Here is a 20,653-nt window from a genome sequence, read left to right as displayed (position 1 = left end):
AAATTTTTATTGCTCATACTTTCCCTTTGGGAACTTGAAAAGTGCTGGAAGGCAGGGCAGGGTTAAGTGACTCGCTCAGCATTGAGGGAAATGTCATAAAGGAGCTGGAAGTCATCACTCATTTGCTTGCTGCTACAGTCTATTCAGATCGTTCCCATTCCCAGAGGGTTTTCCCCTAGAACAGCCGTGGGACACACTTTCTCATGTCCCTATCACATTTCTTTCACCACTAGGAGAAGTGAAGAACTAAACCAAGACATCCCATGTGTCTTGAAATCATCCCTTTTCCTGGGAGAGCAACCTCCTGAGGTGATGCTGGTATTAGAAGGATGCTAGGGTTAGAGGCCATCTTTGATATTTCCTGCAGTCTGATCATAGCTGTCAACTTTTCCCTTTTCTTGCGAGGAATCCTATTCGGAATAAGGAAATTTCCCATAAAAAAAGGGAAACGTTGACCGCTGTGAGTCTGATGAAAAGAAGCCTTCCACATTTAAATGGTGCTCAATATTTCAGGATGGTCAGAGGGGGCCTTGCCTCCATTTTTGGAGAACATTTAGGAAGAGTACTAGGGAGGGGGGCATTATTCGCAATTTGGGAGGAGGTTGGTGTCACATACACACCCCGTGCCCCATGTACATGTGTGTGGTGTACAGTGGTACCCCGCAAGACGAATGCCTCGCAAGACGGAAAACCCGCAAGACGAAAGGGTTTTCTGTTTCGGAGGCGCTTCGCAAGACGAATTTCCCTATGGGCTTGCTTCGCAAGACGAAAGCCCATAGGGAAATCTCCGGGGACCTGTTTTAAATTGCTGGCGGTTGGGAGCAAAGACTTTCGCCCACAGCCGGCCTTCAGAAGAGGTCCTGGACCTCTTCTGAAGGCCGGCGGGGGGCAAAAGTCTTTGCTCCCCCCCGCCTGCCTTCCCGGGACAGCGGAGACTTCTCCGCTGCCCCGGGCGATCTTAAAATGCTGGCGGGCGGGAGCGAAGCGTTCGCTGCCGACCCCCAGCATTTTAAAATCTCCCCGGGACAGCAGAGAAGTCCCGCCCCGCTCCAGATGGTCGCGCAAAGCTGCCAGCAGTCGCGGGACTGCAGGCAGATCTGCGCCACCATCCCGAGCGGGGCGCTAAGTCCCGCCCCGCTCGGGATGGCGGCGCAGAGCTGTCTGCCGTCCCGGGACTGCAGGCAGATCTGCGCCACCATCCCGAGCGGGGTGCTAAGTCCCGCCCCGCTCGGGATGGCGGCGCAGAGCTGTCTGCCGTCCCGGGATCAGCGCAGCTCTGCGCGGCCATCGGGAGCCGGGGGCGAAGCCCGCCCCGCTCCAGATGGCCGCGCAAAGCTGCCTGCAGTCGCGGGATTGCAGGCAGATCTGCGCCACCATCCCGAGCGGGGTGCTAAGTCCCGCCCCGCTCTGGATGCCAGCGCAGAGCTGTCTGCCGTCCCGGGACTGCAGGCAGATCTGCGCCACCATCCCGAGCGGGGTGCTAAGTCCCGCCCCGCTCGGGATGGCGGCGCAGAGCTGTCTGCCGTCCCGGGACTGCAGGCAGATCTGTGCCGCCATCCCGAGCGGGGCGCTAAGTCCCGCCCCGCTCGGGATGGCGGCGCAGAGCTGTCTGCCGTCCCGGGATCAGCGCAGCTCTGCGCGGCCATCGGGAGCCGGGGGCGAAGCCCGCCCCGCTCCAGATGGCCGCGCAAAGCTGCCTGCAGTCGCGGGATTGCAGGCAGATCTGCGCCACCATCCCGAGCGGGGTGCTAAGTCCCGCCCCGCTCTGGATGCCAGCGCAGAGCTGTCTGCCGTCCCGGGATCAGCGCAGCTCTGCGCGGCCATCGGGAGCCGGGGGCGAAGCCCGCCCCGCTCCCGATGGCCGCGCAAAGCTGCCTGCAGTCGCGGGATTGCAGGCAGATCTGCGCCACCATCCCGAGCGGGGTGCTAAGTCCCGCCCCGCTCGGGATGGCGGCGCAGAGCTGTCTGCCGTCCCGGGACTGCAGGCAGATCTGCGCCACCATCCCGAGCGGGGTGCTAAGTCCCGCCCCGCTCGGGATGGCGGTGCAGAGCTGTCTGCCGTCCCAGGATCAGCGAAGCGTTCGCTGCCGACCCCCAGCATTTTAAAATCTCCCCGTGTCCCGGTGAGATTTTAAAATGCTGGGGGTCGGCAGCGAAGCCCTTGTTCCCCCCCAGCCCCCCCAGCCTTCAGAAGCCCTTGTCCCCCCCCCCCCAGCCTTCAGAAGAGGTCGGGGGAGAGACTGTCCCCGGACCTGGTCTGAAGGCGGTTTCCCTTGGAACGCATTAATTGATTTTCAATGCATTCCTATGGGAAACCGTGCATCGCAAGACGAAAAACTCGCAAGAAGAAAAAACTTGCGGAACGAATTAATTTCGTCTTGCGAGGCACCACTGTATGTGGTTAAGTGTGGTGTAGTGGTTAAGAATGGTAGTCTCATAATCTGGGGAACCGGGTTCGATTCCCCGCTCTTCCACATGCAGCTGCTGGGTGACCTTGGGCCAGTCACACTTCTTTGAAGTCTCTCAGCCCCACTCACCTCACAGAGTGTTTGTTGTGGGGGAGGAAGGGAAAGGAGATTGTTAGCCGCTTTGAGACTCCTGAAGGGGAGTGAAAGGCGGGATATCAAATCCAAACTCTAGAAGTGTTCAGGGATCTTTCACTGTCATCCAGTATAATGAAAAACTCCCCTGGTTCAGATGTAAAATTAAGAATACTTTCATGACATGTGCTGGCTTTCACAATGTAAACTCCTTATTGCATAAAACAGTTTGTATAAAATATGTTTGTGACTTTTAAATGGACAACTTGAGTGCTTGCTTTGTTTAATTGCAAATAGCTTTTGTTCTTTTTCTTCAATTTGACAGAATACTGCAAATTGTTCTCCTTACAGGCATTGTTTGAATACATTTTTCACCATGAGAATGATGTCAAGAATGTAAGTCTTATTTATTTCTAACTTAAAGGGCTCTTTTCAGTTGAAATGTTACTTTTGAGTATGAGATAGAAGTAGAATTTTCTTCAACTGGTACACAGGAGTTTTAAGTGGGGCAAAGTTGCAACTTCTGGAAAGGCAAAATATAAACTAAACTCACAACTCAAGAAGGCCGCTTGTTTTAAATTTATTTATTGCATTTATATCCCACCTTTCTTCCAAGGAGCACAACGTGGCATTAACAACAACAACAACAACAACAACAACAACAAATACCTTTATTGTCAATGTACAGCCTGTGTACAGTGAAATTAACCAAGCCCCCCCCCCAAACACTCAATCTCATTGCACTCTGTGTGCTTATCGCACAACACACCACCTCGCAAGTCAGTTGCACTATGTTATTTTCCGTTCTCATCCTCATTCAATCCCCACAATAACCCTGTGAGGTGGGTTTGGCTAAGTGCATGATTGGCCCCAAGGTCACCCAGCTTCCTGGGCCTAGATACATTCACTCTTTAGTGGCTTTTTTCTCTCAGTACCGTGGGTATGAAGATTGTTGCTTAATCCAGCACCTCCCATCACGTGGCTTACCAGGTTTTTCACCAGTTACATCCATACTTTGATAAATTATTGTTTTCAGAGCAGAAGTATACTAGCCATATAAATCACCACAGAATTCCCTCTAGTTGAGATAAACAATGCTTTCATTTTTGATATGTCCATGTATGTTCTATGCACCGTAACAACCCGTTCTGGGCAAGGCGCTTTACACATATGCAAGCAACACAAATGTACTGCTTGTTTGAGGCTTTGTTTCCTCCAGCACCTTTCCCCTCCAAGCTACAAGCTGTCTTTCCAGCTAGAAGGAATGAGTGAAAGAAAGAAAGAAAGAAAGCTTGCGTGTATATTTGCAGGAAACTGCTGGAGGGGAAAAGAGTCTAATAAAGAATGATGGGCACATGAGCTGATGCATGTGCATTGCCAAATGAAGACAGTTTTTCTGGAGTGGAACTTTTCTGCATCTAAATGGCTTAGGAATAGGAGGGGTATATGTGATTTAAATTAAAACATTCCAAGTTCCCTTTCTCCAACAAGTATGTCAGTTTAACCAAGACTGGGAAGAACCAAGGGTCTTAAATCTTTTAAAGAATTTCCTTCTTAATAGAGCCCCCAGCCCCAGATTTCCCCCTTGAAACTGCTGATTGTTGAAAAACTGGGTATGATACAGAAGCGTATTAGGGAAATGCTATTGCATATACAGAATGCACATTGTGAGATCTGTGTATGCTTGACTGCTTGACACAGCTCCCCTCTGTGTGTCAGCCAGTGTTTCAAAATACTGTTCAATGGTGAAGAATTTAATGATTAGCTGGCTGCTACTGCCACTTTTACAGCTCTCTAAACTCTACTCCCTCATTCTCCAGCTTTATAAGCAGGCTAGTATGGTTTTGGGGAATGTGTACATTTTTTGTATTAAATCTGCAAGCCCTGAAAGTGTTGATCCAATTAAAAGCAGATACTACTTGAGATGAGGAAGAGTCGTGCTGCAGCACCTTAGCTATTAATTACATTTTTTTGGCTTTGAGAGGGTTTTTAAAATGCATTTATGAAACACATCTGTTAATTCTGCAAGTCCTTAAAACTGATAAGGTTATTACTTTCCTTTCTGGTTTTCACCTAATAGAACATTTTAAAAACAGTCAAACCCCAGTATTTTTCTACTGTGTTGCACTCTTTGCTTTAATCTTTTTTCTTTTATTTTTTTACATGTTACTAATCCGTGTGTGTTTAAATCTCACAAGTGTTTTGTTTTTCAAGGCTTTAGATTTGGCAGCATATGCCACGCAACATGCTCAGTTCAAGGACTGGTGGTGGAAAGTTCAAATTGGGAAATGTTATTACAGGTAAAGCATCTCACCCGTTCTTAAACCTGGGGCTCAGTCCAGTCTGCTCAACCCAGTGAATGTCCCAGAGGGAGATCCCCATACGGCAGGGATAGCCAGCATGGGTATTGTTGGACTCCAGTTCTCATCAGCCCCAGTAAGCTTGGCAAATGATGAGAGATGATTGGAGTTGTATCCCAACAACATCTAGAGGGCACCACATTGGCTGTCCCTGCCATAGGACATAACAGAGGCCTGGTCCACACCTGTCAACCCTTCCCTTATCCCTGTCCAGCTTTCCCATCTATTTAGTCCAGTCCAAGCAGAAAAAGATGGGCTGAGAGTTTCTTGTTCCCCTGCCATGGGCTATCTACTTCTTTTGACAGGGTTTTAGCAAAATCACTTCAAGGGGAGGTGGAGAAGACTAAAATTTTAATTTCCAATGTCTATTTCCCCCATATTTTTCCACGTTGATGGTGCTTTTTAATTTAGAATATTTATAAAAATGTAATCTCCCCCCTGCCATGTTTCTACAGTTTTGTCATACCTTTTATTGCATTTTTCCTCAGGCTAGGATTATATCGTGAAGCAGAAACACAATTTAAATCCGCTTTGAGACAACAGGATATGGTAGATACAGTACTGTATTTGGCAAAAGTAAGTTGGACTTTACAATGAAAAAATTAATCATTTCAGATTAAAAGTTTGAAACTGTAACCTGGAAGTGCGGTGACGGCAGTGCTGAAGCCCTTGAATTTGAATGTTTTCAAAATATTAATATTTTAACCTTTTTACAGGTTGGTCAAGGATTTTATCTATTGTTGTTAATAAAATTGGCTTTGTTTTCCAGTTACTAATGCAGTTTTCTAGATCCCTTTCTTTTTAGCTGCATGCATTTGGTTAGTTTTAATAACTCTCTAGGCTTAATAACTCTTAACCCATCACTCTTACCGCAATTCTGGTTTCTGTAATACTCCTTGGTGCTGCAAGTAGCAAACTTGCACTGATTTCCTAGTCCATCACGTGTATTGTCACCGCCCTACCCTATTTATGCAAAAACCTGCATATCTAATTAGCTATATGTACAATATTGTGGATAAAAGCAGAGCTGGCTTTTCACCTGTAGTGGTACGCACCACTGAAGGGACAGAACAATTGAATTGCTTGCTTAGTTATGTGTGGCTTCAACTGAGACTTTTCTAGCTGTGTGAAACCCCCATCTCTCCCTTTCTCCTTTCTCCTCTCCTCCCCCCAATATGTTGCTTTTCAGAATTAACAAGGTACCATGTAATCTTCCTTTATATGTAAATCTGTCGCTGAATGTGTTTATATCAAGGGGAGCAATTATGGAAAGCTGTTGAAAGAGAAATGGGTTCAGCTGTTAAAGAACTGAGAGGAAACAAGACAAGCACAATGCAGACATTTAAAAAACTTTTTAATGCAGGTATTGCTGGGATTAATCCTTTGGGAGCTGGGACGCGGGTGGCGCTGTGGGTAAAACCTCAGCGCCTAGGACTTGCCGATTGCATGGTCGGCGGTTCGAATCCCCGCGGCGGGGTGCGCTCCCGTCGTTCGGTCCCAGCGCCTGCCAACCTAGCAGTTCGAAAGCACCCTCGGGTGCAAGTAGATAAATAGGGACTGCTTACCAGCGGGAAGGTAAACGGCGTTCCGTGTGCTGCGCTGGCTCGCCAGATGCAGCTTATCACACTGGCCACGTGACCCGGAAGTGTCTGCGGACAGCGCTAGCTCCCGGCCTATAGAGTGAGATGAGCGCACAACCCTAGAGTCTGGCAAGACTGGCTCGTACGGGCAGGGGTACCTTTACCTTTACCTTTATATAGCCTATAAACAGACAGAAATTTACAGTGAAGACTGCTTTAGATGCAATATAAGACTGACGTATAGAAATGGGTGTTTCTGAGAGTAGCTTGTTGTGGTTAAACTGCTTAAAATGACCTCCTTTATTGGCAATATCAATTTGAGATGGTCAGAGTCCAGCATGCCTTTTAATAAAAATGAACCTAGCCAATCTCATTTATTCCTTCTCTCCAGGAAGCAATTACTTCTGTTTGTCAATAGAAGAGACAGTAGGGAGTAGTTGGCAAATGAATGCAGTGATCCTGGTGTTCTCTTATTTCTATTGCTTTTTATGAAGACACATTTTCAAGCTGTTCTGTATCCTGTTAGTCACATAATTCTTGCTGAAGGTGCCTTTTCAAAGGAGACGGTTGTGGTTCAGTGCAAAATTTGGGAGGATTTGCTATTGTAGTCATAGTAATTTGTTTCCTCGCGAAAAGAGTTGGGTACTGTTTGTACCACTTTGTGCTCTTGCTTTATTGCCTATTTCATTTAATGAGAACACCAGTGACAGCTGACTTTCTGTTCTTCTGTATGCCGTGTCAGCAGTACATATTTTATCATGTTATTTCACTGGTATGCGTGACCTCAACAGGTTTTGCTCTCACAAAACAATGTATTTACACTGTGCAGCTTGAAGAAATTGGTTGGGTATTGAGTTCACCTGCATAACAGGTTATATGCCTATTCCTGTAGCTAAATCTGTTAGGGCCCAAGCAGAGGGAAACTTGGTGTTTTTCATGGCAGCCTTGAGTTTTCCCCACTATGTAGGTCTTAACTGAGAATGGAGCTATGACTCTCTGGCATAGAACTGAGTTGAGTCCTGGAAAGTGTGCAGAGGCAGTTTCCCACCCTTTCATATTATACCTTGATGCTGCCTTGTTCAGAGACTTTTATGTAGCACCTATACCACAAACAGCTACTTGTCAGATGTTAGAATCATTCTAGCCATTGATGCAGATGCACCCATCATTTATTTGCTCAGGTGTATTCCCGCTTAGACCAGCCTCTGACAGCTTTAAATGTTTTCAAGCAAGGATTAGATCGGTTTCCTGGAGAAGTCTCCCTCATTTGTGGTATTGCCAGGATCCACGAGGTATGTAAAACAAGTTTCTATTGTAAACGAAGCAAAGTTACAGGGAACCAGGCAGAGGGCCTTCTCAGTGGTGGCACCGCCCTGTGGAACGCCCTCCCATCAGATGTCAAAGAAATAAACAACTATCTGACTTTTAGAAGACATCTGAAGGCAGCCCTGTTTAGGGAAGTTTCTAATGTTTGAAGTTTTATTCTGTTTTAATGCTTTGTTGAAAGCTGCCCAGAGTTGCTGGGGAAACCCGGCCAGATGGGTGGGGTATAAATTATTATTGTTATTATTATTAGTAAACAAAGATAAGTGTTCAGCGTGCCCATTTTTGTCCTCAAAAATTCACAGCACTAATTTCCCGCATGTTGTAATGCAAGTCAGATTATTCAGTGCTTGATGTGGGAAGCATGAACTAAGCCTACCCATTATTGTAGTCTTATTCTGGAATATAGGAACATAGAAAGCTTTATGATACAGAAAGCCCAGTCATTGATCCATCTCACTCTGAAATGTTTTACACTGGCAAGAAGTGGTTCTCCACATTTTCAGACTGGAAGATGGTATAGATTGAACTTGGGGCTTTTTGCATTCAGTGCACACCCATTCCGAGTTCTGTTGCAATTGTCTTTCTAGCTTCAAACAACTTCAAAGGCAAATCTGCATTTAGTCCAGTGAGGCATTGCCTGATATTGACCTTGTAGTCCTCTGTCTTCCTCTAGCATTTGTTGTTCACTTCAAGCAGAAGAAACAAATGTCTGAGCGGGCAAAGAACCTGAGAGAAGGACTTTTCATAGACTGATACTGAATTAATCAGTATTTGTCATTTGGGGATTCATTTATGCTAGTAAGAATTCCTGCAGTAAATCACTTCGCTTCACTTTCAGCAGAGTGTATCTTTTTCAGTATTTATTTATATATATATGAACAAAATACTTTCCCCATATCCTTGAAGGAGCTTACAGAATATAACATTCAATGAAGGAGTTCACAAAAGATAAAATTCCAAAGATAAACATTCAGTGTTTAAAATAAATTAAGGCTACTATTCTAAAAAAAGAGTTATTGGAGACTTATTTCTGAATAAACAATCCACACATAATAAACAGAATAGCTCAAGGTAAGCTAAAAAAAGATAGCCACTATCTTGAAAACACAGTTATTTGCCAACTTGTAACATAACAGGAGTTAGAGAGGGGGGAGGATCATTCAGCAATATAAAATACAGTAGATGGGTGGAATGCAATGCACCTGTTTTTAAGATGAAAGCCTGTTAATGCTATTAAAGGGTTTGCAATGCTAATTTTATAATGGAAGATACAGATGTTTTTGAATTCAAGATTTGTCAAGAGTTTTGTAGTTTTGTCTGATGTGTAACCTTGTCTTCACTTTGCTAGGCACTATTACATATTTATGCAGAGAACAGTTGTTTAACAACTACCATCTAACATTTGCTGAAACATTGTTCCAGAAAGAATTTGAAATGTTGTTTTGTTTACAATTTCCTTTAAAAAGAAAAAGCTCAGGGCAACTATATGGTGAACATTCCACATTGTGCTTTTTGTTCTCCCTTTTCTGTGGAATTGCTCTAATAGCAGAGGACTGGGAGAGCAGCTTGTCCTTTGATCAACCACTCTAATGTGAATGTGTCTACTCAGAAGTAAGTGCCATTAAGTTCAATGGCACTTACATCAAGGTAAGTGGGCTTGTAGCCCCAGGGAGGCTTGCCAGTGCCTTACACTTTAACAACCAAGCTTTTAAGTGGCCCTTAAAAAAACTTTTGTCCATGATTGTTTACCTAACCTACTCTGTCAATCAGAAGAGTGTGTTTCCGTGCTATAGGAAACTGATGCTACTATGCAGTACTGTTTACCTTGTTGCAGCCTATAAATAGCAAGAGAAACCCAATAGCATGCCTACTTACTGTGAGTAGGCTTGGAGAAAACATATGGAGTGCTATTTAAAATTATCGTTCTGCAGTATAGTTGATCTTTGGCAATAAAGAGGTAGGTGGAGAAGAGGCAATTTGCAAGAAGGCATATAAACTTGGGGTGCTGTATACTGTCTAATAAAACTTGTATAATCTCTGTTCCATTTTGTCTCTGCTTATTATTTGAAATATTACTGTTACAGTTCTATGTATATATCAAAGTTACTCTTATAATGTGTCAATGCTCCCATCTGTAGGAAATGAACAACATTTCTGCAGCTGCAGAGTGCTATAAAGATGTCTTAAAACAAGACAACACCCATGTGGAAGCCATTGCATGCATTGGAAGTAATCACTTTTATTCTGACCAGCCGGAGATAGCATTGCGGTTTTACAGGTAGGATGTACATTTATTCAAGTCTTATGTCAGCTGAAAAGGAAAACTAATGGCTGGTGTAGATCTGGGGATGGGGGCATGGCCAACTAGATGATATCTTTGCAAGAATCCTAATGTGATAGCCCTAGTAGGAACCTGTGTAGGATCTGTAGCCCTGTTTGTATAAAGCATCCCCAATAGGTTTCTATGCAACCTTTTCTCCAAAATTCACTAGAAGAATTAGTCCCTTATTTCTGAGCTGCTCTTATTAGTTCTACCTGCCTGTAGTATACAGCCCATTAATTCACCACATATCCCCGAAGGCTGCGGCAAACATTTGTGTTCCTTTTTCTGTTAAGTGTTCTGAATGTTCTCAATGTTAAAATTGTTTTTCCTCTTATCCGGAACATAGATTTTCTGCCTAAATAATGCACTTGAATTCCTTTTCTGGGCTTTCCCCAGCAGTTTCTGTGAGCCATTTGTAGCAATTATGACTCCACAGAACAAAGGGTGTCTTTGTTGTCTGATGAAAGCTCTTTGGCAGAAAGATGAGATATAATTTTAAATGATAAATAAATAAAATTTCAAAGAGGTGTGTGCTTGAGTGCTGGACAGAATGAGCCTCCGCAGAAACCCAGAAACAAAGGGGAATGCTTTTTTTACCCTTTACTTTCTAGATATTGCAAAGGTATATTTGGTATTTGAAAGGTTATGCCATTAGAAATGTTTTAGACCTGATGAAACCCCAGACTTTATGACAACAGAAGTGCTTTCTGGGGTTGCATTGTTTGACTGTTCTACTTAGAGGTGCTCCTCATGGGAGATGATGATGGCTGAACAGTATTTAGAAAAGTCCCATCAAATTGTTTTGCTTTTGGGAGATAAGAGGGGTTTTTTTTGGGGGGGGGGGGAGAAATACATGAGTGCCAAATAATAATTTCAGCCATTTTAATATAAATTTTACAATAGTGACACTCGATCATTTTAAGGCCAGGTTTCTATATTAGAAAGTGGGTGTTGAAGCTACTGTGAATGCTGAATTTGACTCTTGACCAAAACAGAGGCCCTGTGGATAGGCTATTTCCTTGTCTGGGAATTTGGGAAGCTGCCTCTTCTGGGTAGAGATGAACTCCCTCTGAAGTAGCAGGTGTGTAATCTGGGCATGCTCCAGTACCCATCACTGTCAATAGAGGTACAGGTGGACTCCATGCCAGCTGGGAAGAGTCCCATGTTGCAGTTCTTTCTCACTATCTTCTCTGATGCAGTTTTTTCAGGAGGGTTGGCAATAGTGTGGGAAGAACCACTGGCTGTGTTTCTTCCGTGAGGTTTTGGTTTTCTGATGTTGCCGAATAGCGTGGAAAGAAATCATGCCACAGCAAAGGGTCAAATTACTATTTATACGTACTTCTGATTTTTTCCTAAAAATCATGTGAGTAGTGTTCATGCAATATATAAGTTGCTTTCATGATCCATACTACAAAAGAAAAACATTTCTTTCCCCTCTTGAACTAGACGGCTCCTGCAGATGGGTATTTATAACAGCCAGCTCTTCAACAACCTGGGCCTCTGTTGTTTCTATGCCCAGCAGTATGACATGATTCTCAGCTCCTTTGAACGTGCCCTCTCTCTTGCTGAAAGCGAGGAGGAGGCTGCAGATGTGTGGTACAACTTGGGACACGTAGCTGTGGTAAGAGCTAGTACTAGTTAAGAATACTTCATTGAAACTTTTGTATGGAAATAATGAAACGGTCATCCTAGAAAGCTATTTGCAAGTCAATAACACTGCCCAGTTTCTGCTTGGATTAGGGATACAGACCTAGTTTTGAAGATCAAAAGGATGCAAGGAGGAGTGCTTTTGCTTTCTACATAGCAGAATCAATGTGAATGTTGGGGAAGACGGGAAAGGAAATAGGAGGGAATTGCAGCAAAAATAGATAATGGCACTGCAGAAGGCTGCTTAAAGCTGTCCTTTGCACTTAAAAGTCCCCCAGCCCAAGCCATATCAAAGTATTTCTGGACAAGCTTTTGTTCCTCTGTGGCAAAACCCTCACACACCTTTCAAGGGCACACTATTTCCTATGCTGCAATCGCAGCATTAAAAACTGCTCTGGTATTAAAGCCTGGCTCTGAATCCACCTAATGCAGTACAATGCTATGCCAGAGTAACTTCAAAAGACTTCCTCTTTATGTTGTCCACATCTCTGTGTATTAACAGATGTGCAATAATTGATTGAGATGCATACACACCACACACATAAATCAGTGCCCTCTGCCAGTCGCTGGGAGCAATTGTGGGATTCGGCAGCATACTGTCTGTAAGCCTAGAGTTTGCATGTAGCCAAGGACCAGAGCTCAGCAGTAGTGAAAGTGCTTTGCATTCAGAATTTCCCTGGTTTAAATCCTGATATCAGGGATGATGAGAGTTATAGTCCAATCACATCCTTACTCTTCTTCTAGAGCATGACAAAATGGTTAGTAGAATATGGCAGGCATGGTGACGGATGAGCTCATATGTGTATACACACACTACCCCCTCCCCAAGCAAGATCTCTGAGGGGGAAGGAGGCTGGCTCAACTGGTGTCTGAGCAGGTTTTCTCACATTAATATTGCCCTCATGTGCAGCATAATCTTATCCATAGGAATCAATGGCCTCCCAAGGAAATAAGGAAAAATAAAGTGGTTCGGGTACTGTTCCAGGATCTAAGCGACTTGAGCTACATACATACTGTTGCTTCTGTTTCTTGGTTACACTAAAGGGTGAAAACGATGGCAACTTTTAAAATATATATATATGTATTTTTGACTTTTCCTTCTCAGGGAATAGGGGATATAAGCTTGGCTTACCAGTGCTTCAAACTTACCTTGGCCAACAACAACGATCATGCAGAAGCTTACAATAACTTGGCTGTGCTGGAGATGCAGAAAGGCCGCGTAGAGCAGGTTGGTATTCTGCTCTAAAAGAAAACAGTAGCTTACATATTGTTTCAGGGTAGTTGTTGCTTGAGATGAATGAAGGGTTAAGAGGCTTAGAAGTCTCTGGAGCTTTGGAAGTTCATGTCTTTCCTGCTAATTTCATATTCTGATCTGTAATCTCCATTGTAAGAAGGAAGTGAGACACGGGCAATGTACACCCACCAGGAGTGACACCTCAATGCCTTCCATATGCGCTGTGTCAGAAAGATTTGGGGCATCATATGGCAGGACAGAGTCTCAAACAAATATGTGCTCTCCCAAGCCCACATGCTCAGCATGTTCACACTTCTGTCTCAGTGACATCTACGCTGGATTGTTTGTGTATACAGAATGGAAGATGGCAGGATCCCCAAGGATTTGCTTTACGGGGAACTGGCTTCAGATACCAGGCCTGTTGGCAGACGAATTCTGTGTTACAAAGATGCCTGCAGATACGACATGAAGGCTGGCAACATTAACCCTGCTGTGTAGAAATCCCTTGCAGACAACCACAGGGCCTAGAGACAGACAGGTGGTTTATCCACAGCAGTGACCAGAGGAGACATGAGTGCTGGCAAGAGCACAGAGAGAAGAAGAAATGCCATGGTTCCTCTGTAACAGTGAAACCGATGGCTTCATTTGCCCCACCTGCAATAATGCATGTCTCTCCCATATTGGTCTCTACAACCACAGCAGGCGCTGTAACTCTCCAACAGTTTGACTTTACTCACAACGGCGCACTCTTTCATTGTTTCCTGAGACAGACGGATGCAAAATAAAAATAAAAGTTCCATTGTAAGAACCTGGCTGGAAACAAGCACAGGTTTATTTACAGCATTGAGAATTCTAAAGCTAGGAAACAGATCTGAAGACCGAGGTGAAAAGACCATAAACACCACCCTGAAACTGAGCATTCAAAGTGGACTATATTTGTTGGTAGAGAGCAACAATAGAAATGCAGTGGGATCTTGCACCATTGGATTGTTGCACTAACCCAGAAATAATACCTCAGGTTAATAACTTTGCTTCAGGATGGGAACAGAAATTGCATGGCGGCAGCGGGAGGCCCCATTAGCCAAAGTGGTACCTCAGGTTAAGAGCAGTTTCAGGTTAAGAACGGACCTCCAGAACGAATTAAGTTCTTAACCCGAGGTACCACTGTAAATGGCTTCAGTCACCTTTCTGAAAATGTCATCAATAGAGTGTGCCTTCGACTTGCCATTTGGTTGACTGTGAACAAGATTGATGAATTTCTTAATTGGGGGGGATTTAAATTTTGTTTTGGGGGATTTAAATTTTCAGCAGATAAGCTACAGTACAACATGCAGTCCTTAGAGCTCTGTTTCTAAGCAGCAAGTTGCTTTCGAGGCTACTATATAAATATTCTAGCAATTGCCATGGCAACATTCAAATGTACTCCTGCATTCCTTGTAGTGATAGATGAAGATCAGTTTTACAGAGCCATATTCTCAGGCTTCATTTGTAGCTTAAGGTATGATGACAGTGAAAGAAGAAGTGGCTTGTTGCAAGCTGTTTAAAAAAACCATTGTCACTTGAGTTCAAGAAACTTTCAGTGCATTTGCAGTTCATGTGCTTGAGGTTTACCTCCTGAAGCTTAGAAATCACCACACTTTCCCCACTCAGCAACAACCTCTTCTTCATAATCAGGAGTGCCTCTAAGTCAAAGGTAGCTGGACTGCAGCATACAAACAGCCTGCCAAGGGATTTTGGGGTGGCTTGCAGACCTCCCCCCCAAAAAAAACAATTTTCCATGTTTAATTACCTTCATTGGGCTTTCACAAGTGCCTTTAGATAAGTTTTGCTGCTTTTTAACTTAGTTGGGGCTTCTCAGAGCTATTTTTCTAGCAAAAGAGGTGCTGGAACTCACCATGAACACCTCCCTTGTTCTCTTAAAATTGCAATGGCGCCCTCCTGAGAGGTGCCAGAACTGAGTCCTGGTGAGTTCCAGCTGAAGAAAAGCCCTGGGGCTTCTTTAAAAAACCCAGACGTCTAATCGATTATTTCCTGTTGCTGCTTCTAGGTGTGCTCCTAATAGCGCTACTCCTTAAAAGCCCTTTCAATTTACTCCTATTAACTGCTGGTTGCATTATCCCTCCCACTGTGATGCCTGCAGCAGCTGATGATTAATGATCGTTCCGAGTGCTGCCAAAGGCATCGAAGCAGGACAAACAGTGCAGCCAGCCAGCAATTAATAGAAGTGAAGTTAATAGAAACAATCGAGGGGAATAAAAGTATTGAAGTCAGCATCACCTGTTAGTCTCATTGGTAAGCAAATGGCAAGTATTTGGGGAAATTTTGGCTGAGGGGAGGAGAGACTTTGAAGGAACCATAAAAAAAGAAAAAAACATTTTTGAAAAAATGAAAAAAATGCAAATGAGTTGAGGAAAGGACTAAGGAAGGGAACAGCCTGACCTTGGATAGAAAGAAAATTAAAGGTATTCATTTTCCATATCAGTCACACCTACTTTTCTATCCCAGCCATGCTTACTTTACCATGCAGGCCTCAGAGGGTTGACTGTGAGTCATTGTGTCTCTTGGCTCAAACAAGGTTAGGTGCCCTGCTCTAAGTTATTTCCAGCCATGTGTTTTCTAGGAAACATGCATACAGTGCACATCCTTGCTGTTACCTTGAATTAACTTCCCTGTTGCTGCTTAGAAACCAAAGTTGATGTGATTAGAATCCTGAAGTAGCAGCTCTGTGAGAACAGTTATTAAAAAACACAAAAATCCATCACCAAATTCCACCCCATGTTTGTTTGATCCGTGGCTTTCATAAATTGTACTTCTGGTTTCTCAGAAGCAGATCACGATGCTGGCAATTTCTTTGCCGCTTAGGCTGGGCAACTGAGTGCTGTGCGAATTGGGGGTCAGGCTGCATATATGCACAGTGTATCATCCTTCATGTCTTCCTGTGACAGTCTGTTTTTCCATGAGCCTCCGGGAAACACTAAGATAAGAATTCTGCTGTCCAAGCACTTCAAAGGACAGAACATTTGTCAATTCTAATCCTTCGCCATCCTGCAAGAATAAAGCTGGAGGGTGAGCAGATAGGGAGGGGAACTGCACATTTGCAGGGTTGGGGGGTAATGCTAATTTCAGAGTAGGCTGCATGTGTGTGGGTGCATATAATGTTTTATAAAATTATATAACATTGCATAACATATCTCCTGCTAACGCTGACAGTTGCTAATGTTGAGGAATGTTACAGCAGCTGTGCTTGAGAAATGGGCAGTAGATCAGTGGTAGAGAACTGTTTTGTATGCTGAACGTCCCCGGTTCATTCCCTAGCACCTCTAAGCAGGGTTGGAAAGACCTATGTCTGAAACCGTGGCCTGCAGCCAATCCATGTACCTAAACTGAGCTAGATGGACCCGTGTCTGAAACTGGAACCTTCATTTCCCCTGTGGATGAGAGGGTTATGACACAATATGATGAGACGCTGAGATCAGCTTAGAAAATGTATTTAAACTACATCAGCAGAAGACCAGCGAATGTATTTCGGTTTATGAAGGATGCAAACCATAATAAATCAAAGGAAAACCAAATTCACATTATAAAGAAAAGAGTCTTGGGGATTGAGAAATATAGGGTACAAAGTATGCAAGGGGAAAACTGGGATACAATGATTTCATGTGAAAATAAAGTGTGCAATAAAACTATTTAAACATCAGGTAAAGTGGTGGTTGCGCACAAGGACTACAGTATGCAAAATTAAAAGAAACTACAATTTTACCACCCAAACTCCACCAGCCCTCTAGTTAAAATGCACTATATTCTGACTGTCCCAACTGTGTATAACTGTGTATAAGTAGGAATATTTTGCCCTAGACAAATCTATAGGTCAGTTGTGTGTCTGCTTTTTGTTCTTCAGGCAAGAGTGTTTCTGCAGACTGCTGCACGGATAGCACCTCATATGTATGAGCCACACTTCAATTTTGCTGTACTGTCTGATAAGGTAACATCATTGCTTTATGCTTTCGTTCTCTCTCCAATAGGCACAGGAAGTGTACGGTCTTCTCTAGGTTATCAAGGGAAGTTCTGTATGAAAATTGTAGTTTTGGGGAAGCATTTTCAAACTTCCAATGATGGGTTTCACAAGTGGTTTTCTTAAATGTACCTTATGTTTTGTAGATTGTTTGAAAGTTTTGTTAATCCAGAGTACTTGGGCAAGCTCATGTTGGGTGTGGATATGCTTGAGATCTATTGGTCCCAGGAAGTTTGGGACTCTAAAGCACTGCCAATTGAGCCCAAAATCAAATTGCAGAACACACAAAAAGTATGCATTTCCTACAAAAGAGACACAAGACTTTGATTCCTGAGTATGCTAAAGATATCCAATATTAGAAGCATTGGGGAAGGCAGCAGTATTTTTTATCAATGCTTTTTATGGGCATTTTGTTTCTACACGTTTTCCTCGTCCTTTGTATAAAAGATAAAACAGTGGTGTTTTGAGATCTGATCTATTGACTCAAGTAAGAACTATTGGCATTCTGAAAAGTCTCCTGTTGAATGCATTACTGTAATCCATGGAAATAAATGAGGGTGTGAGTGACTGGAGCCAAGTCAGGATTCTGTCTTGGGAGTTGGAATTTTTAAAGAGACTGGGGTGTGACCAACCTAGTAAAAAAAAAAAAGTGTGTTGATGACATGTTTGTGTCCTTCGGCCTGTGTGTCTTTTGCAGGCTGGAGATATCCAAAGGAGTTATGCAGCCAGTCAGAAGTCTGAAGAAGCTTTTCCAGAGCACGTGGATACGAAGCAACTAATCAAACAGTTAAAACAGCACTTTGCCAGACTTCGGTGAAACACCTTTGCCCCTCAAAGCTACTGACTTGTGCAGTTTTGCAGAGTAGATGAGTTAATACTTGAATCCTCAGAATGTTATTTATAGTGAAGTATTGTTTGTGCAGACTAGAGGAAGAGCTGTTTCCTTAAGGAGAAAGTGCTAGTCTGTTTCCTTCAAGGGAATGTTTTCCACTTTTATTCACCATCCGGTTATAGTAGTGGTGCTCCACCATTTTGAACAGTTAACAAGCTGAAACATGAGCTGTCATGTTGCTTAAGTTGTTGCTCCAGAGCATATGATCTAGCATATGATCCTTTTTTAAAAAAAGAAACAACCTATTTGTATAAGGCACACTAAAGGTTTGTCCTTGGGTCGCCAATCCCTTAAGTCTAAATTGATGCGTTCAGGTTCTAAAGATCTGTCCGTGCCACCCTCTTCCACACATTTCTGGTGATTTGGGGACCAATGTAGGTCACACAGCAAGTGTAGCAGTTGAAGTCATACCTGAACCATCAGATTAGGGTTTAAGGCCCAAGCAAAGAACGTGAGAAGCTGTTGCCTTTATTCCCCCAGAGAGAAGAGACTTTTGAGTCATGAGGTGTGTGTGTGTGTGTGTGTGTAAAGGCTGCTTGAGCATGAGTGGAACACTTTCCAATGAGAAGAAAAGGCAGACACAGCAGGCAGTTGGCATCTATGAAATGCGGAATTTAACGCTCCATAAGACGCACCTAGTTTTTAGAGTAGGAAAGAGGGTACAGCCCCTTTTTTGGGGGGGATCAGCTCACAGTTGTGCAGCTTCTTTTGCAAAGGGGAAAAGCCCCCTTTTTTGAGGATGAGCTCAAATTTGTTGAGCTTACTTTGCAAAGGGAACAATATCCTGTTTTTATGGGGTTCAACTCACAGTTCTGCAGCTTCTTTAGGAAAGGGAGCTCTTTCCAGACAGATAATCTAATCAGCCAGTCACATGTCGCTGGGGAAACAACCAGCCTCCGCCTGCAGAACGTTCAACAATGGAGGCCTGGGCAAGGAGGTGGGGCTGGAAAGGGAGCCAGCGATCGACCACACACTGGCTCCATAAGACGCACAGACATTTCCCCTTACTTTTTAGGAGGAAAAAAGTGTGTCTTATGGAGCAAAAAATATGGTACCTCCCCTCCATTACTTATCCTCCTTCCTAAACTGTAATGTCCACTAAGAAGGTCATGGAGAGGTAGCTATTCCTTCCAACCAAAGAGATGTGAAAAGTCAGAAGGTACTGCAGTTAAAAAATAAATAAATCCGTGCTGGTTTTGGATAGTTGGTGCTTGCAAACGTTTGCTGGATGTTGTTTTTCCTTTTAGTATAAAAAAGCATTTTCTGGAATGTCTCCTAGTATTGTATTCAGAGAAGTATTGTTTTGCTTGTAACTCAAAAGGCAGCTGTCCCTTCAATTGAGTCTAATCAGATTGAGCTTGGCTAACCTTCCCAACCTCTTGCCTTCCAGATGCTAGACTCAACCTACCATCAACCTCACCCAGCATGGCCATTGGTCAGGGATGATGGGAGCTCTGGTCCAACAACATCTGGAGGGCAGTAGGATGGGGAAGGCTGAACTAGGCCAAACATTTTTTATGATATGTCGTGTCATTTTTTTGTTCTCCTTGTTAAAAATTGGAAGAGTTATTTCCATTAAGCTTGTCTCAGAAATGCTTTTTCAGAAGCATCTGATTAAGTCAGTAAGACTAATAAATTGGGAGAAGTATCCCAAGCTACAATTTAGGGTACCTTGCGAGTTTAATCTTCTTCCGCACAAGCCCCTTCAAAATGAGCAGGTATTACATAATATCAGCACTTCTAAGATGGAATATTGTGTCTATAGTTGGGAAACTAATGAGGAAGAGTAATCATTAGCCATTTTAAAATGGACTTCGTTTTAAAAAAGTACTTGGTTTTTCACCTAAAGTTTAAAAGTATCAACAGAATATGTGCAACTGTAGGCCAATATATACGTAATGCTTCCCGCCTATAGAAATTCATCATATAGCTTATCTTCCAAGCTAGGGTTGGTATGTTATGAAAGAATATCTCTTTACCAGTGCCAGTAAATAAAAGACTGCCACCAGTTTTCCCCATCATTCCTTTCCATAATCCAGTTGGTCACTCTTCTGTCTCAACTGATTAAGTAATTTTGCCCCATTCTAATTGCAGGGAGTGCAGCAATTTTAACTGTGCCAGTTCAGGGGGAGAGGCAATTCTTATTCCTTTTAGGTTCAGCTTTCCAGTAAAACATGGATCTGTGTTAATGTTACTTCCAATTTTTCACTGCATTCCACATTGATTTATTATATTTCAAGCATTTAAACCTAAATTGTCATTTGTGAAGCTATTATGTATATTTAACTTTTAATACTATTTATAATAAAGCGTAGTCTATAATTTATTAAGAGTCTGTTTTGTGTCCTGCTTAACCTTCGGTCAGTTCATGTACAACTTTGTAGTTTGCAAACTTAAATTTTTACAAGGTTTTTTTTACAAAACACATTACCTTTATTTAAAGCATAGTCATTTGGAAAGGCTTGAGTTTTCAGGGGAACCTAGTTAGCTTTTGAAGTAAGTGAAAGATGACATCTCTGTCCTTAAGGGTCCCCAAAAAGGGAATAAAGAGGAAGCAGAGGCATAACCATTTTAAAATGAGAGATTTTAAAAAAATAGTGATTTTGCTGCAATTGTAATTAGTATCTTGGAACGAGTCTCTGAGAAGGAGTCAGCTAACTTGAATCCGCTTCCTTTCAATCCAATATAGATATTAACATTTTGGAATATAGAAGTACAAAGTTGGGTCAATTAAATTGT

At 43.1% G+C, this 20,653-nt stretch overlaps 1 protein-coding gene across 1 annotated transcript in view; it reads left to right on the top strand.

Moving 5' to 3' along the window:
- The window catches only part of TTC8 (tetratricopeptide repeat domain 8), a 35,123-nt gene extending 14,883 nt beyond the window's left edge, over positions 1-20,240 (top strand). Inside the window, exons 6-14 of the mRNA XM_028717968.2 lie at positions 2,892-2,936; positions 4,755-4,840; positions 5,389-5,476; positions 7,662-7,772; positions 9,945-10,084; positions 11,576-11,750; positions 12,882-13,004; positions 16,909-16,992; positions 17,720-20,240. Coding sequence (XP_028573801.2) covers positions 2,892-2,936; positions 4,755-4,840; positions 5,389-5,476; positions 7,662-7,772; positions 9,945-10,084; positions 11,576-11,750; positions 12,882-13,004; positions 16,909-16,992; positions 17,720-17,839 — 972 coding nt within the window. The 3' untranslated portion in view covers positions 17,840-20,240. The remainder of the gene's footprint in view (positions 1-2,891; positions 2,937-4,754; positions 4,841-5,388; positions 5,477-7,661; positions 7,773-9,944; positions 10,085-11,575; positions 11,751-12,881; positions 13,005-16,908; positions 16,993-17,719) is intronic.
- The last annotated feature ends 413 nt before the right edge of the window (positions 20,241-20,653 follow it).

This window comes from Podarcis muralis, chromosome 1, assembly GCF_964188315.1.
Source record: "Podarcis muralis chromosome 1, rPodMur119.hap1.1, whole genome shotgun sequence".
Taxonomy (NCBI): domain Eukaryota; kingdom Metazoa; phylum Chordata; class Lepidosauria; order Squamata; family Lacertidae; genus Podarcis; species Podarcis muralis.
The sequence above is the reverse complement of the archived record's forward strand: the minus strand, read 5'-3'. Positions and strand labels throughout refer to the sequence as shown.